This window comes from Trachurus trachurus, assembly GCF_905171665.1.
Source record: "Trachurus trachurus genome assembly, chromosome: 6".
In the NCBI taxonomy this organism is placed as follows: domain Eukaryota; kingdom Metazoa; phylum Chordata; class Actinopteri; order Carangiformes; family Carangidae; genus Trachurus; species Trachurus trachurus.
Window position 1 is genome coordinate 5,740,065 of NC_139897.1, and position 19,608 is coordinate 5,759,672.

The following is a 19,608-nucleotide window of genomic DNA, read 5'->3' on the forward strand; positions in this document are numbered from 1 at the left end:
AATAAACACAACTTTTTTCTTTTTACACAGCATAAAGTTTGTTCTGCTTTGTAGCATGAAACAATACATCCAATTTCTAAAATAAAACCAGACAAACTTCCCAAGTAACAATAAGCTGTTGGACTGATTTACATTTAATATAAGGAAACCAAGATGCAAACCTCACAAAATATGGTGCGCACACAAGCAATTTTCTAGAAAAAAATAAAATCTTGCACACACGCACACACACACTGTAAATGGACACACTCCTTTGTGAGTTCAGTGTGGGAGGGTTAATCAGAGTAAATCGCTGACACTAATCCATGGCCTCTCTAACCCTCGCCTGAGTATTTGTGTGGGCTGCCTCTGTGCGTACATGTGTGTGTGTCTGTGTGAGTGTTGAGCTTCAAAAAGAACAAAGCATTTGCTCTCACTTTATAAGACACCCAAACCTAAATCTAATGCAATAAAACCTAACTCTGTGGTTACTACTGTATATTTCATTAGTGTTGAAACTGAGTGAAATGTGGTGGACAAACCTCTTGTCAGATAAACAGTGAGGCCAGGCTACAGAACAAGAGATTACTTGTTTTACTTTTATCTAGGTGTACCTAATAAACTGGCAAATGAGTGTAAAAGCTGGGTGTGTTTTAAAGGGATAGTTCAACATTTTGACAAATTGGCCCATTGCCACAATCCCTATAGTTTTAGATGTGGGTTCGTTAACCTTTAATTGTCAGTGCAAGCTGTTTTTAGAACGGTGGAGCAGAGGCGCGAGCTGCTCAGAGCTACGCTACGGAGGCTCATGGAATTTCTTAGTTTCCCTTCATCAAACTCATCAAATACACAATCCAACAACTCCAAAACGCTCTGGTGGACAAGTTGTGACCTGCACATTCACCACGCTATGAGATAATAACGGAATGTTACGAGACAGAGTTCTTTTCAAGGCAAATGCAGAGACTGCTTGCCGAAAAACTGCCCGAACTGCCTGGAATTTCATTAGCCTCCGTAGCGTAGCTCTGAGCAGCTTGCGGCTCTGCTCCGCTGTTCTAAAAACAGCTTGCATCGACAATTAAAGATAACGAACCTACTCCTAAGACTATAGGGATTATGGCAATGGGCAAATTTGCCAAAATGTTGAACTCTCCCTTTAACAGTGAGCAATCAGAGATTCACTGTGAAAACATAGGAGGTCATATGTATGACGCCATTTCAGCTGCAGGAGCCAGTGTGTGATATTTGTTATGGAAGATGTTCATATGAAGTGAGTGAAACAGACTGTAACAGTACGTGTTGTCCATGACATTAAACACTGTAGCCTGCCATTTATAAAGTTACATCACATGAAGCCTTTGGGTTTTTCAGGTGTCAGCAGGCGCACAGCAGCAGTGATTGTGTTTCTTACTGTAAAGTGGACAGAACAGAACAGCAGCGTCATCACTCCCCTACCAAATGTACCCATTAGATGAAAAATGATCGCCGAACCTCTGGAGGAGAATTTTAGCTCTGTGATCGATAAACACAATCTATTTATAAGTTTCCCTGACTGCGATTATTTTCTGTTGTGTTACAATGCTCCAATGTTTTCATCTGGATTTAAATCTACCTTCAACTAAAGGCTATAAATACGGTATGTATGCATTTAGAAAGTTACTTAAAGTTAGTATGAAAAACAGGAACCATCAGTTAATGATCAGTTCAGATGCTAAACAACTGACGCACTTGTTCAGAAGTATGAGTCATGCATTTATCTAGCATTTGATTTGGTTTATCAAGGTTTTAAATGACACAGAGAGAAAAACAATGACTTTATACAACGCTGCAGACAGCAGAGGTTTTATCTTAAGCATCAGTCAAAACCACTACATCCCAGTTCTCGCTGTATCAGTAATGTTGTTATTTGACCCTGCGTCAACTGCATGAAAATGAAAACATATTTCTAATTCCACCTGAACAAAGAGGCTGTAGTGTAAAATTTGAATATATAGATAAATCATTGTAACTATTCACCTTAAGTGATTTTGAAAAATGAAAGATGTTTAGAAATGTTGTATTCTACCACTTTAATAACAACCTGACATGTTAAGATTCAACTGCTCTTTAGATTATTCATTTACATTTACCTCATTTTGAACAAACACTGTTATGATGATGATTCAGCTCAGAAGTGGTTTCAACACTGAGCTAAAATAATGACTACATGTAATAAATCCACATTGACAAACTCCTTCAGAAAGTGTAGAGCCTCTCAGAGACCTGCCCCCTGGAGGAAACAGTACACTCATGAGGAGTGGAGAGCTGTCGTGCAGCAACAGAAATCAAGGACATCAGATAAATGTCCTTTAACACTGTAGTTACAGCAAAATGAGAATAAAAATACATAAATAAATAAAAAATATGTATATATAAAAAAGAAACATGTAATATTTCAAAAGCAGAGAAGTTTATGGAGGAAAAAAACTTAAAGGGAGCTAAAGGCAATGGTTGACACTGAAAATAATCACTGATGAAGTCTATTATTACTTAGATTAAAGAGTTATTTACTCCTTCAAAATGCATACGTACATTTAGATATGATTTTTTAATGCTGTCTAAGATATGAATTAAGTGATTCAAAGAAGAGCTGCAACAATTGATCAATTAATCACATAATAATCAATTATTAAATTAAATGTTTGATAATTGAATAATCGGTTTGGGTAGTTCTTTTAAGAAAAAAAGTCAAAATTCTCTGATTTCAGCTTCTTCAATGTGAATATTTCTGTTTTCTTTGTTCCTTTATGACAATAAACTGAGTCTCTCTTTGGTTTGTGGACAAAACAAGACATTTGAGTAAGTCATCTTGTGGTTTGGGAAACACTGATTGACATCTTTCAACATTTTTTTACATTTTGTTGACCAAACAACTAATCAATTAATCATTTAAATAATCGACAGATTAATCGATAATGAAAATAATCGTCAGTTACAGCCCTAATTCAAAGTGTGTAAAGCTGAATCTGAGGATATTTATTTGTGCTTTCTTTCACAACCTTGACTCACGGTCACACAACAGGAGCCAGATACTGTTCCAGCACTGACACTGGAATGAGTTTCCCAAGAGCACCTCAGCTGTTTGAGTGAGAAAATAGAGGATAATCAATGAGTGCTATTCACCAAGTCCTTCCCAGACCTTTATCAGCGAACCAATCAGCCCTCATCTCCAAAGTCAGCCCAGTGGATGGCGATGGACTGCTGCTGCCATTTTCCCACAGTGGATGTTTTTCCACCAACACGAAGCAATGTGATCCCCTTATCTATTTCTGCACCGCGGCCCCGGCACTGCCCTCCCATTGAAGTGCTATTGATCTGCCTTGTGTGGTGTAGCGAAAAGGAGCGCATGATCGATACTCCCAGCCTTCATCCTCGGCCCTCTGCTCTCAGCTACCTCAGTGTTAAAAAGGGACGGCGCATTTTCATTCATCTCCATTACTTGTTTGGGGATGACACTGCTTTTTAACACAATGCACAGTATGTGTGTATGCTGTGCGCTAATACACGGTGCTACAGTGAGTTACATCACTGTTTACAATCACATGAACATTTATACATGGCACTGGGCCCAGTTTAACACAGTTTTATACAATATACTGTATACAGTGGCATGCAAAAGTTTGGGCACCCCTGGTCAAGATTTCTTTTGAATGTAAACAGTAAAGCAGGTGGAAGATGAAATGATCTCCAAAAGACATGAAGTTAAACATGAAACACTCTTTTGCAATATTTTAAGCAATATCAGTGTATTGTTTTTGTTTTCTACAGTTTTAGAGTGAAAAATGTAAACAAAGCAGCAGCCTGCAAAAGAATGGGAAACCCAGGAGACTTGAGCTCTCAGATAACTTTGACCAAGGAATCAGACAAGATATTTATACTATTTACACACTGTGATAGTTTCCAAAGGGGGGGCTACTAGCTACTAACTATGCAGGGTGGCCAAACCTTTGCTGCAGGTCCTTTTCCTTTTCCGACATTTTGAAAATGTAAAAGATGAAAATTTCGAAAAAATATATATCCATATATTGTTTAAAATGTAAAGGGAATGTGTCATCTGTAACTTTATGCCTTTTGGAGATAATTTCATCTTCCTCTTGTTTAACTGTTCACATGAATAGACATTTGGACAAGGGGTGCCCAAACCTTTGCATGCCACTGTACAGCAGAGGGTCCCTGCTCCCTGCTCAGATCTGATTAAAGCGTTAGCAACACTATAATCAGATAATCAAACACTGATTCCAGGGACAGAGACGTCAGTCTGACAGATGGGATCGACAGGGGGAAGAAAGCTGGAAATGTGGTGACACAGATGTGATGTAGAGAGGGCAGGGGACGGACAACATACTTGTGAGTGTTTGTGATGTATTAGAACTACATGTAGGGTTGTCATAGTTAACGCGTTAATCGAGATGCGATTCATTTTTTTAAATAACGAGTTAAATTTCTTTAATTGCGCGGGGTGAACCAGCGCATCCAGTGTTTCCCATTAATAAACAAGTCTGTGGTGGCCGCAACTCTCTCGCGCTGGCGTACACACGCACTTACACACACACACACACACGGGCACATGGACAGGTCGCTTTGTGACGGTATGCGCTTAATCGCGCTACTGTGTCTATCCGCCCCCCATCAGAGTTTCCTGTTGTTATTCTCACATTCCTCAGTTTTCAGTACAACACAAAGTTAATGGAGCTATTTCTTATAGTAGCATAACAGACAGCAATCTGCTGCCTACTTGTTGTATGTACTGTAGATTTTGTACATGCAACTCTTCATATTTCTCAGTGTGGTACAGTGTAATATTTCCCAAAAATATTGCTTCTCCCAGAATAAGCACTATATTTTTGTATTTCTGTTAACAGAATGGTTATGGACAGAATTAGTGTATGCAAAACACTGTGAAGTACTACCTCTTCAGTTTTAAGACCACATTGTTGTGGCATTTTATGAGCTGTATTTTTGAAATAGACATGTAAAGTGGGTCTTTATTGCACTTTTGTATTTGAAAGAAGAAATAAAAGATAAAATATATTTTATCTTTGTGTTTATTTGATTCTAACCAAGACACTTTGATAAGAATTGCTTTATATTTTTAATATAGAGATTAATCGCGAGTTAACTATGGAAAAAATGTGATTAAAAAAATGACGGCCCTAATTAGAACGCAAAGACTGACAGGCTTAAGGTCACTGGACACTGAACCAGTGACCGTAGCAGGACGTCCTGTCTGACCAGTGTTACTTTACATCACAGTGCAGTACCTTTAGAAATCCAATACAGCATGTAAAAATCAATGCTGCTTCTTTCAGAGCAGTAAGACTATGATCCATCCAATGTCAGTAAAACTATCAAAATTTGTTATTGTCCCCTGAGGTGAAAGGAGAACCTGAGAAAAACAAAAAGTGTATTCCCCTTAGCCTGTGTAGCTAGTTAAAGTCTTTATGTCCTGGTGCTGCAGATGGAGGGGGAGACCTGAGGGAGTCAATCAGGTTTTATCAGCAGTTGTATCAATAAACAGCAGTTGTAAGCACGAATGAAGGTGACTCGCTTTAGTTTGCATGAGTAGAGGTGTGTTTCTTGATGGCAACCTGGAAGGAGCCCTGGATGACAGATCAGTCGAATATCCACATTGTATTTGTTGTTTCACAAGAATTCCTCTGTTTCCTCTGAAGGTATTTGCTTCACTTAACAACAATGTTGAAAAATGCTCTGTCACTTTCTGCTGACTACTGCTGCTGAGCACTTATAGCACCAGTGCAGTGATAATCTATCCTGTGGTTGTCTGTTTTCCGTGTGTGTATATGTGTGTGCAGTGTGTATGTGTGTGTGCAGTGTGTGTGTGTGTGTGTGTGTGTGTGTTTGATCCCAACAGGCCCTTACCTGGCAGACGACTCAAATAAGTCCCTATTCAGCATCTATTGTATTTTCAGCCTGGGCTCTGAGCCCTAAACCGTCACATGACTTCCACACAGGCAGGCTCACGCTCACACTCGCACACACACCTAGCGCTGCAGGTCCACGGCTCTCTGAACAGTCACCATGGTGATTATACACGCTGTTCGGCTGCGATATAAAGCACACAGATTAACCGTCTACCAGGTTCCTCTCTCTCCTGTCAGTCTGACACACTAACAAAGTGTCGGTGTGAAGCTTTTATAGAAAGTCGATGAGTCCTGAGCTGTGTCTCCACTCCAATACTTCCATAAATACACTGTAATGTAGTATTTACTAGGTACACTGATTTTGACAGTGTTGTCTCAAATCGAATACTGTCGTTGTGCACTTACTGGGAACTAAGGGTCACAACGGTAGCCTACGTCTCCGAACTGCTATTGTCGCTCATCAACAGTGTTGGGCAAGTATCCAAAATATAATTCATCACATATTATTAGTTACTGTCATTTGAAATGATTAGTTAACAGCGTGGAGCGGTGCGGGTCTCTGACTGCAGCGGGGATTCATCACGTCATTATGGATGGTAGAGTCAAAAATTAATTTCACCATCATGTCACTTTTATTATCAAGTGTGCCTTTATTAGAACACAATAATGACACATCAGGCCAGGCGCTTCATTTTTCAGGCCGACTGAGAACTCTAGTCTGTTTGGAAGGTTTTTATAGTTTTAAAAATTTTCAGTAGTTTTTATTCTCTATTTAGTTTTCAGTTTGCTTTTTAGTTAGTTTAATAAGTGATTAAGCAGTTATATTTAGTTTTTATTTAGTTTTGGCCCTAGTTTTAGTTGTATTATAAGTATTGGGAGGAAAGCCTTATTTTCTATAATATTTAGTAAAACAGCCCTGAAGAATTCAAATATTCAGATTTGTTCTACTAGTAGCTAATACAATCTTACACTATTATTATATTAGTATTATTAATATTATTAAAACCTGCAGCTAGCCCACATTTAAATCAGTTAATGCAGCTGAAGATAGAACAGATCTTACCAAAACCAACACTGGATAATAAACTAATGAATGAGGTGGTGTGGACCAGACAGACGCACATACAGTCCACTAACTCAGACACAATACTGGTATCAAAAGGATATGACATGCTCACAGTCAGAGGCCTTAATCCCCACTGACTCACATGTGAGGATCTCTGGGAATAAATCATCCCTTCTTGTGGAAGGAATGTCAAACATGGACTAACTACATCTTCATTTGTCAAAATCAGGACACCCACAAGACCTTGGTTGAAAGACGGATGTGTTATTGTCTCTATAAACAGGAGTATACTTATGTTAAGTGTGTCAAACAGCTTTTAGGGTCTAGTATAAAATTTAGTGTTCAAATCTGTTCCATAACAACTCTGCAGTGTCTCCAGGTTTTTTCGAAGATGACACAGCCCTAATTGTGCCGTCTCATCACGGGTCCATTGACTGAGAGCGTGATGCGTCACACTGACCTCTGATCTCGGAGGAGAAGTGGGCGGAGTGACGGGTTATGAACAGCTGCAGCTGCTGGTCAAGGTCGCAGCACTGGAGGTCGACGTCCCAGGATCGAATTCCTGCCAGGAAGAAGAAAGAGATCGAATGAGGATAACAACATAAAGAACTGAAGAACAGACATCAGTGAAAATTCTCGCAGTGCTTTCTGATGAACCAGGGCACATTTAGCATGCGAGACACCAGGCAGGACATCTGCCTTGCTCTGTTTCTGTGAACTTGATGTAACCTCTTTTTTTTAGATGTTGCTGCAGCAGTTTGACTTCCTCCCACTCTCTCCCCTTAGCTTTGTTCAGGCTGCAGGGAAGGTCAATGAGAAAACACTTTTCAGATCCAAAATGTCCAGACACTAATAGAACTGCAACGCATGTCTTCACATAGCCATTTATCACCTCACACATTGTATCACACATATCGTATCATATTTATTTCTTCTCAAGCCCAAACTCTCAACTTTTACAGCATGATAAAGATTCACAAAGAGTGAGAGATTAAGAGACAGTGCATTTATATGAAATGCTGAAAAGCTACTTTTGTTCAGGTACAAACAAACATGCAATAAAAATTTACAATTTATGGAAAGTTCCAGACTAGATTTTATATGCAGCATTAAAAAAGATCCTACCTCTGTATTTGTCTGGAACAATTTATATTTTGAAATTGACTGGGAAAAAGTATGGTTACTACTTAGGACATTTTCTGTTCCAAATAAGGTGTGAGAAGTGTATTGCACAGATGTTATCCTGTTAACTCAACTATTGTAAAGTATATAGCACATGTTGAACCTCTCTGTTCCTTCTGTCATCATACAGATGAATTGCTATGTCATCTCTTCTGGGATTGTCCCTTCAGTCAAACCTTCTGGTGCGACCTCAACCTTTTTTTGAATAGAAAATTAGATACCCCTTTTAAAATCAAAATGTAATTTATTTTATTTGGTCTTTTTGATAAGAAAATACCCACAAAGAAACTTTTTATTATCAACATTTTTGTTCTATTAGCAAAATTCCATATACACACCAGCAAATTTACAAAACAAAAACCCAACTTTTTTTTATCTTCATCTCTTACTGTAAATGATATCTGGACACACTTAATTATTGCAAAAACTCCAAAGTTTTAAAAACGTTAGCCTTATTTAATGAATTTGACTTCTGATCTATTGCTTTTCATTATTATTTATTTTATTTCATTCATTTATTTTCTCTCTGTTCCTCTCTTTATTTGATTCCTGCACTATTGTCATTATTGTGTTTTTTGTTTTGTTTTGTTTGTTATTTTCCCAAACTGCATTACCTCGAGCATTCCATGTTTGTTAGTTTGTACAGTTGCCTTGTACACTACTTAGTGTTAATAAAGTTTATAAAAAAAAAAAAAGTAGGGATGGGGGGAAAAATCAATACAGCATAGCATTGTGATTGTAAGTCTGAACAGACTAGGAAGTTGATCTTATTAGAAAAATCAGATGTTAAAGTTTTCATTTGGAGACATCATCTGCAATCGCAATAATAATGTATCATGATAATGTGGCATGGCAGCGCCTCTGGGGTTCCCACTCTTAGTCTTTAGACTGTATTCTCCAATGACTTGTCAGCTTACAGCTTTCACATGACACAGATTGGCAAAATATGAATTAATGCAGTTTTAAATAAAGTTTTGAATTGGTTGGATGGTATATTCTGTCATCTGACTTTGTGTTACTATTCAGAAATCATATGAGTCATATTTGTAATAGGGAGATGACATTTTAACTGATAGCAATTCCACTGGTATAGAGTAGTTTCCCAGATTACTATATTATTATTATTATTATATTATTTTTGAATGGTTCATCAGTTTTGTACCACATCGTCATTTTCATAATCAAAAAACGTTTCATACATTTGGATATAATGAGAAGTACAAACATAAATACAATTAACTGGAGTCTAATGGATCAGTAGAAATGACTCATAATGAACTGATCTACATTTCACACACACACGCACATACACTCAGCAGATTTATCAGATCCTACTGAGCCGCAGTGACTCAGACTTCAGAGGGAACTTGTGTCAGATCTCATCCAGTAGGATACAAACCAATGCACACACCCCTCTCATCTTATCCACTTGTGGATTCCTTCTGCAAGAGCAAGACATTAGATTTTTCTAATTTCTTCAAATCCACAGCACAGGGCTAAGATCTCCTCTTTCACAAAGGAGACTTTGAAGACCTTGTTTTGCCCTTAACGGAGGAGAAACTGTTCCCTCACTGCAGACTGCAGTCTGTTCCCAGAAATGCTGTGTCACTGTTATTAACATTGACTTAGCATTCACTGGCAAACATCTAACTGTGCACTATGAGACACAGTACATAAAAAATTACTACTTCTTTTTTTGTATTATTATTATTACTACTACATTTCTAACACTGAAACTGGATGAAATAAGAGAGGAGTAATATGCCTGCATGGGGCATTTAGATCTTTTTATTACCCTGGCTCTGTGGCTGTGGATGGAAACGTAATAAACTGTAGTGTTGGAACAACGCTGATTGATCAGGTGACAGAAAACCACCTGGAAACTATTTTGATAATCAATAAATCATTTAAGGTATTTATGAAGCAGATGAGATCATTTGCTGTTTTTTTATGGATGTCATTGCAGGCTAAATATATTTGAGGCCGTTACACATAGCAAACAGTTTGAGATACTATGATGGATCATTTCTCAATTTTCTGCAGATGAATCCACAGTTCAATGGCCAATGACAACTCACATGCGACTAAGTCTGCATAGGGTTAAACGGGACATATTATGGAAATATCACTTTTTGAAGGCTCTTTAACATATATTTGGGTGTTTGTCTTGCCTTCCGGCCCCCAAAATGTGAGAATTGACAAAAAAATCTACCGTAATTTCCGGACTATAAGGCGCTACTTTTTTCTCACGCTTTGAACCCTGCAGCCTGTACAACGATGCGGCTAATTTATAGATTTTTACTGGCTAACGGCCTCCGGGGGGCGCTCTAGCAGGAAGCGCAAGTGAGACAGACATGTGGGGAAAGATTGTGCGCCACACTAGTTTTTAGTGTTGGTGCAGTGTTTTATTTTCTAACCAGGCATGTTACTGTCTGTTGGTGCTTTGTTGATGCCGTGTTGGTGCTTCCGGAGTAATTGTGATGGTTTAACTCGCTACATGACTTGTTACGAGTGAGAACGGAGGCTCTCTGTCTTCACCTGGCGTCTCACGGCTGAAAACCAACCTTGCAACATCACTACAGCTGCTGCCCCGTGTCCCAGCTCTCGTCTCTGCACACCGTGACACAAACGCGCTCCGTAACCCATAATCTTTTGTTCATGATGGTTAAGACTACACAAACACACACGCCGTAACATCGTATGTTATGTAACGTTATCCACCGCTCCATTTATTGATTTTTCGACGGCTTCGTTGTCAACAAATGCACATGGCTAGGAGCATAACCAAAACAGCGGAAAAGCGAGTGGACTTGCATAGTTCCACACATATTCTTCCGTGTACTGTCTTTCTGTGTAAATATCTCATGTTACAACACGAAAACCCATCGGCTTATATTCAGGTGCGGCCTATATATGTACAAAATCTATTTTATTTTAAAATTTAGTTGGTGCGGCTTATATTCAGGTGCGCTTAATAGTCCGGAATTTACGGTATAATGTTCAGGCTCCCTAGGTTGAAATCCATGTGGTTTTACAAGCTGTTCCCTCAGTTGTCTAGCAATGATGTAACTAGTTTTCAAATGTACATAACCCCACCCTTACCTGGTACCAGTAAAAGGGGCAGGGCAAGCAGTGGTTCATTTGCATTTAAAGGGACAGGCACTGAAACCAGCCGTTCTGAACAGGGCTGTTTTGAGAGGATGAAAAGAGCTGTGATGTTTGATCTTTGCGGTATTTTGACCAAACCATGTCACAGACATGTCTTTAAGACACCTGGGAACTATATTAATTTGTGGAAAAGGGGCATGATATGTCTCCTTTAATGTCTGATGAGGTGTCCAATTATCAGGAATAAATGGACGACATGAAGCGAAATTGGACACCTCGAAGGGCATCATCCCATTTATACCATGGTCACTTACCAAAGAAATAAATATGTAATCAATTATTTATACTTTTAATGTGTTTTACAGTTAAAATCATGAGTTTTTCACAAGCCACAGCTAAGCAGACTATTTAATATCTGTTGTCCGCAGGCAGGAAAAAGGAAACCTGCTGTGGTGCAGTAACAGTTGATCAGTGAGGGGAAGTGAGATGATGGCTTACCATTACGTGACACAAAGTTTTATTTCTGCACTTTGCCTATGTGTTACAGACTCTGGTGGTCAGAGGACGATGCACTGAAGAAAATTTGCTATGCTCTGAGTCTCTATTGCCCCGGTTACCAACTAGCGGTTGTGCCAACGCAATAATTTAGGTCTTTATAAGTGTCCTATAACACTTTTTAACGAACACCCTGCAGCCAATCAGAATTGAGTATTCACCCAGACCATGGCATAAGTACAGTACAAGTCAGGCATTCTTAACAACAGACACAATGATTGATTGATTCATTGACAAAATGATTGGATGGGTAATTGACAATGGAAAGAGTTTGAGTTCTAGATTCACCACCTGTACACTTCAACAGGAGACCTAAAATGTTCTGCTTGAGCTACAGTACAGGTGCATCTCAATAAACTAATAGGAAAAGTTCATTTATTTCAGTCATTAAATTTAAATAGACAGACTGAAATATTACATGTCTTTATTTCTTTTAATTGTAATGATTATGGCTTACATTTAATTAAAACCCGAAATTCAGAATCTCAAAACATTAAAATATAGTGAAACAGTTCACATTAACAATGTCACACTTTGACATTAACTCTGAGCCTTTCTCTGTCTGGTTCACTAGCTCCACTATCATGGCGAAGGCTGCTGACCTCCATCAGATTCTACTTTATTCAGATGCACCTGTATGCACTCGGTGCCAGACATCAAACACTCAGACATTAACCAGAGTGCTTCTATTCCAGTACAGTCATGTGAAGACCCTGAGCTTTTAAAGAACCATTTGTATGTTTTTCTAAAGCCATGTCTCCCATTTATTAATAATGACACCTGCCGTGCTGCTGGAAACCTCTATTGCAGTGCATTTATTCTTGTTGCCTTCCTCACAGCTGTCCATTGAATTTACCACAACATCTCAGAGGTGACCAAGAGGAACAGCAGGCACTAGAGCTCATGTTCTCATAATTTTTCTTATTTAAAAAATAAACTAGCAGAAACCTCCCAAGCATTGTTTTCACTTTGTTAATATGGGATACTTTGTGAATGCTCTGTATGTCAGCTCCCATGAACTTCAATATCAAATAGCAGCTCTAATTTTTCCGAAATATGACAATATGTATGTTAAGGACCTGCTCAGTTGGATGGATGAAAAGTATACCATCTGGTTAAAGGGATAGTTCACCCAAAACTGAAATTTCGACTAAGGGCTGGGAGAAGTTTCAGAGTTATCCGTGGCTTCTCTGAGTTACAGGGGGTCTCGGCGTAGCAGTGCATGTCCATATAACGGTTACAAATGGATACCAACTGTCTTCGTAACAAAAAGACACACCAAAAAACATCCAAATACCTCCATGCTGCTCGTATGTAATGTCCGTCTTGTATTGAAGCCCCGAAATGCGAAATTGTCCCGAGAAAAATTAAATAAGTCTATATTTCAAGCTTGTTTTGTAGCAGAAGCTTCTCGAAGCTCCTCTTCCCGGTTCCTCAAATTTGGACGAACTGGGAAGAGGACAGACCCTGGTTCATCCAAATTTGACCAACCGGGAAGAGGAGCTTCCGCTACAAACAAGCTTGAAAAATAGACTTATTTAATTTTTTGGGGGACAATTTTGCATTTCGGGGCTTCAATACAAGACGGACATTACATACGAGCAGCATGGAGGTATTTGGATGTTTTTTGGTGTGTCTTTTTGTTACGAAGACAGTTGGTATCCATTTGCAACCGTTATAAGGACATGCACTGCTACGCCGAGACCCCCTGTAACTCAGAGAAGCCACGGAGGACTCTGAAACTTCTCCCAGCCCTTAGTCGACATGAGGGTGAGTAGATAATGAGTGAAATTTCAATTTTGGGTGAACTATCCCTTTAATCTACAGGAGAGGAGACGTGTCTGTAAGTTTTCATAACCACTGTGAAAACTTGGACTACAGTACATAGGTGCAAACATCGACCAGGCTGACGCCTGTCAAAGACAAACTAACAAAGTTTTTACAGCATCCAAACCGGAACACCGGAGTGGAACGACGTAAAATGATAATGACATTGATGCAAATATGCGATCACCTAATGCTAACCATTTGCTCCTGAACGGGTCATTTAATGCACTTATTTCTGTATAGATTTCACTTTCCTCTTTGAGACGTAGCCAGAAAAGATTATAGCTGTTTAATGCTGCAGAACACCCACAGAGAAAAGTGTTAAGCCACTAACTGAAAGTTATATCCATGGAAGATTCAGAGTTTGGAGACAGCCAGGACACGGTGTCTTCACGCTGTCTGAGGTGAGAGCGTCACAACCACAGCGACAGCACTTTGCTGTTTCACTGCCCCCCGGGCTCCAGATCTGTTCAACCTGAAGAGGTAACAAGGCTGAGAGTCTTTCAGGGAACCTTTTGGGAACATCACATCACAAGCTCAGGATGTGTTTGTGATGTTTGATGAGCCTCTTTTCTCAGGAACAGTCATTTTCACCCAAACAAATACATGATGCAGGAAGTGGCCTTCAGTTCAGAGCAAATGTTGTCTGTGTTGAACAACACAGAATGGGAACGTGGTAACACAGGCCAAACAATCCCACACATCTGCACTCAGGTCTGTCACAATTATTACATAATCGCCTGATCGCAATTATTTGAGCTGACCAAAATTATGGAGCGTAATGGTTAAAATAGTTTCCATTCATCTGTATAAAAACAGCTGGATGAAACTAACAGAAATGTTATATTGTTTGAGGTTTGACTGGTCCTCTTTTAATGACATCACATTGTGCCCCCTTCTTCTTCTGCTCTGCATGGTTTAATGGCACTGAGTTGAGCCACAAATTGTTCATGTTATGGTGCTGAATTTCTAATATTTAACGACCACATTTCTCTGAGCATCTATTGGCATGAGCATCATGGATTTAGCTGCAAAGTCTGGAGACAAATAGAAATGCAGTTTTTATTTATACGTTCCAATGTTTAATGCCAATAATGGCTCTTCTTCTTCATAAGGTGTACATGTATTATTAAGGGGATAGTTCAACATACCCCCTATAGTCATAGCAGTAGGTTCATTACCTTTAATTATCGGTGCATGTTGTTTTGAGATCTGCAGGGCAGAGACGTAAGCTGCTCAGTGAACACAATGGAGGTGAACGGTACAGGTCCCCTGTCCCTCATCAAATTCATCAAATACACAATCCAACAACTCCAAAACGCTCTGGTGGACAAGTTGTGACGTGCACATTCACCACGCTTTGAAATAATAACTTAATTATGTAACATTTAGCAAATACTCAGAACTACTTGCACTTTTGAAATCACTCCACCCAGCAGCCGTGTCTGGGATGTAAACAACTCTGTCTCGTAACATTCCATTATTATTTCATAGTGTGGTGAATGTGCAGGTCACAACTTTCAATCATTTTGGAGTTGTTGGATTGTGTTTGATGAGTTTGATGACAGACAGGGGACTACTGTATCCGTTAGCTGAGCAGCTCGCATCTCTGCCCCGCGGATCTCAAAACAATGCGCTGACAATTAAAGGTAATTAACCTCCCCTATGACTATATTATGGCAATGGGCGAATTTGCTGAATGTTGAACTAACCCTTTAAACTTTTTTAGTATGCTACTGTCATGATGTAGTGTCATGCACTTGGTATTATCTTATACTGTTGATAATATGTTCTGTGCTTTTTTAATTGCCGCCTATGGACTGGTGTTGAAAATTAGCACATGTGCTAAACACACCCAAGCAAAGCATCTGTTCTGTCCACTGGAACAGTCTCAATGTATTTCTGATGTCCATATCAAATAATTAAACATAATACACTTTGTTTAGGATTATAATATTTAGTTAAGCTATTTTACTATTTACAATATATAAAATAATCAGAAATGAACATTACATTGTTAATCACAATCACGCCAACTAAAACATAATGATTGTGACAGCTTGAATCTGCACCACGCACATCCACACATCCAGATTATCAAACTGATCTCCACCAAATTGTCCAAACTCACAGACCGGCCCCTGGGCTCTCTGTGGCCTCGCTCTTAGGTTAAAGAGTGTCTTGTCGTCATGTTTACACTGCCAGAAGTTTCTGCAAAAATGTTTCCTGACAGTCCTCACAAAATTACACTGAATAACAAAGCAGCTCATATGGTGTTTGTCATACACAGCAAAACCAGAATGGTAGATACAAACGTCTGTCAATAAATGTGGGGATTTGGTGCTTTTCCACATTTAACATGACAGATACCTTTGGGTTCTCAACTGACGCCCAGACTGGACTGAAATAAATATTCAATTAATTAATTAGTCTGATTATATTTTTTTTTCTTATTTTACTTTTTATTAGTTTTTGTGTTAACAAATACACATCATACATTCATACACCCCCTGCTGAGAAACAGTATTAGTTAATTACGGTTTTAGTTTCCAGTCCCCGGATTGTCCATTCCTGATTTGTGTTAAAAATGGTTCCCAAATGTATGTGTAAATATCATCATCATGAGGTTGTTTCTGTTAATGCAGGCATGTCCAAAGTCCGGCCCGGTGGCCAATTGCGGTGGCCCACCGACCCGCAGCCTCTGTCATGAAATGACAGACGGTCATTATATAGAAATAACGGACCGTAGAACGCAGCAATGGACCAATCAGAGAGCAGCATTCAATAGAGCCACGTAATAAAATATAATAGTATATACCGGTATGCAATGTTTCAAATGAAACTAGATATGTTCAAGCTTTGAAAGTTTTTTTTTCCAGACAGACTTTTTCTTCATTTTATGTGGTCTTCAAATATGAAAAGCAGAGTGATTTTGGTAAAAATCTTGAAATGAAAAGAATGCCATTTGCAATTTTTTTTAAAAGTATCAAATAGTTAATTTGCATTTAATGTTAATGGTTCAAAGGACATCAGGCTGAATGGTTGGCCCCCACAAATTTTCACCTCACCAATTCTGGCCCTCTTTGCAAAAAGTTTGGACACCCCTGTGTTAATGCATGGAGCCATTCGGAGTAGGTTGGATAATTTTTTCCTGCCCAGTGCCTCAATATGACACTTTTAGCAGTGGTAAGTGCGACCTTTAGCCACTGTGCTTTTTTCTCATTTATTCTCTCATTTCCTTTCCAGGAGACATAACGCAGGATTAAGACTGATATTATACTATCTATGATCTTTTCTGTAACCCTCTGCCAATAGGCGTTAAAGTCGGGGCAGTAAAGGACCATGTGGAGATGGTCTCCTTTAACACAGGTTTGACTCACTTAGCCCAAGTCTATTCATCCTCACTGGTGTCCAGTACAGTCTATTGAATATTTTACTGGATGAGTTTGGACCTGGCATCTCTGATTGATTAAACTTTCTATATTGATTGCCATTAGTTTGATTAATCATTATTTATTTTTTAAACAAAAGATTCACTGTATTTAAGTGCAATATGTGAGATTAAAATAAAGATCTTCAGGTTTCAGAGTGCTGACTGAGGTATTTGAAGGCATCATTTTGCCTTTTACTTAATTGTGGTTGGTGTTTCTCGCTACTTTTTCAACCAAATCATTAACTGAGAAACTAAACACTCTCATAATGTTACTGTACCTTGAACTCTGGGTTCCATTTCTTTATTTCCATTTAACCGATCAAACAAGAGACTGGAATTGACTGATAACAAATGCAATCAATAGTTGAGTGTTACAGGAAATAAAATCTTTTTTCCCAAAGTTATTTTCTTATTCCAATAGCAAGAGACAGAGAGAGACAGAGAGAGAGGGGGCAGGAATAGAGGATGATGACATGCAGCAGAGGGCCATGGATCTGATCCAAACTCAGGCCACTGCAGCCAGGACCAAGTCTCCACGGCGAGGCTACGGCGAGTCACTGGAGCCACCCCACGGACCCAGGAAATCAAATCTGTCTAAAAAATAAGAAGCTCCTTTGCTCTGTTTTTCTCCTGCTATCGACCACATCACTGCAGCCAGGGCGACTTGTTGCAGGACCCCGCGGCTAACGTGTGATGGGAGTCGATAGCGGGTCATTTCCACAGAGTCACACTCAAATCACCTCCCTGCGTGAAAAGAATCGATGCCGTAATGAGCCGGGGTGGGCGTGTTATCATCAGCTCCACACAGAGCTGTCAGCTGTGTGACGGCAGCCAGAGAGGAGGGGGGGGGTCAGAGGGGACGGATGATGAGGCCGATGTGGAGCCAGAACCGGCCTCTGGAAGTGCACGATTGATCATCTGGACTGAGAACAAATTGGAGTGACACAGGCGCATGGTGGGAAAAAAAATTGCTGACTCGTGGATCTGTGCACACTGCAACTTAATTCACAACTGCTTCACACAATCTGCTCAGATCCTCAAACTTCACACAGCTCTCCCCCCTGACAGGAAGGACCGTCAGCCTGCTGCAGCTGCTCAGGAGGAGGAGCAGGGCTCACTCTCATCCAGCTGAGTAATGACAGCCTATTGAAAATTACTTATTTTTCCTTATATAGGCAAAAGTTGCTGCGTTGTTTTTGCTGAGCACAGCCTGCGTATTGTTTCTTTACTACAACAATGTACAACCTGAACCCACATAGGGACACACATGCATGCACAGAACGCACACACATTCCCTGCTTAAAAATACAAGCTGCTTATTAAATGCAAGAGGGGGAAAAAAAAGCTGTCAGAGGTTGCAAATGGTTTCTTATTTAAGCAGTTTGGTCAGGTGTTTTAATGTGCTTTTAATTGCTACTTACTGTAAAGATTCCTATATTGATTTGATGCTTTTAACTAGAGCCCAGTATTTAGATGGAGACCCAGAGGGAGGCTGCTCACCACACTATCAAGACCTGTGCTGCATTTTTACAACTTGAGTCTGCAATTTTACAGACATAGCCCTAGCACACCGTGGGAGAGAGGAAATGCGTGTCCCATGGTGCAACGCTGCAGCAAAAAGCCTCCACCTATGGATAGGCTACCGTCCTGCCGGCTGCGTCAATTACACAAACATATTTCTCTACAGTTTCCCCGGTGGAAGTATCTGACCGTGTCTGTCCCAAGCGAAGCAACAACAACAGATTAACAGAGCCAGGTTCCCATCACTCACCCCGCTCTATCTGCGCTCTGGCGGCGTCCAGCTGGTGCTCGGTGCTGATGTCTCCGATCACTATCAGCATGTAGTAGCTGCCCCGGTTGAACGGCAGCCCTCTCCGCCGTCTCCCTGCGCCTCGCCGGTACCGTAGTCGCTCCTCGGACCCTGGCAGCAGCAGCAGCGGCAGCGGCGGCGGCGCGGTGAAGCCCTCGTCCTCCTCCACCACCGGGAGCGCACCTCGCACCGGGATCTCCATGGCAACAACCCCCGGAGCCGACGCCGCCGAGGAGGCTGACTCCATCGCCATGACAACCAGCGGTGTGTGTGTGTGCGTGAGAGAGCGAGGGAAAGAGTGAGGGTGAGGTGAGGCGGGAGGGGGGAGAGGGGAGGTGAGGGAGGGGGGGGGGGGGGAGTGAGGTGAAGACAGGGGATAGTGTGTCAGATAGTAGCTACAAAAAGTTTGATTTCCGGTGGAGATTTCAAAATAAAAGCTCGTTAGTGGGAGTTTTAAGGGAACTTATGTCTGGTGAGAATTTGTGTAGCTTTAGCAGACCAACACAAAACGACACAGAAATGCTACATCATCATATCATAGGTGGTGATAAATTGACTGCCATGAAAGTGAAATAGCCTGTTCGGTATTGCTCCAAGAGTCATACAGCCATGTGCACGTGCCGCACATTGTGCACATTTACATTAGATATATTAAATGGTAATAGGCTAAGTTACTGTATCCACATTATAATGCATTTACCATTCCTGACAATGAAATGCACTGTTT

The 19,608-nt window shown here is 40.2% G+C and overlaps 1 protein-coding gene across 1 annotated transcript in view; it reads right to left on the reverse strand.

Annotated features, from left to right (window-relative positions):
• The window catches only part of LOC310987292 (uncharacterized protein), a gene marked incomplete at its 3' end in the record, with an annotated part of 87,704 nt that extends 68,561 nt beyond the window's left edge, over nucleotides 1-19,143 (reverse strand). Inside the window, exons 1-2 of the mRNA XM_083973482.1 lie at nucleotides 18,843-19,143; nucleotides 7,427-7,528 (exon numbers count right to left, since the gene is read on the reverse strand). Coding sequence (XP_083829608.1) covers nucleotides 7,427-7,528; nucleotides 18,843-19,134 — 394 coding nt within the window. The 5' untranslated portion in view covers nucleotides 19,135-19,143. The remainder of the gene's footprint in view (nucleotides 1-7,426; nucleotides 7,529-18,842) is intronic.
• Nucleotides 19,144-19,608: the final 465 nt, after the last annotated feature.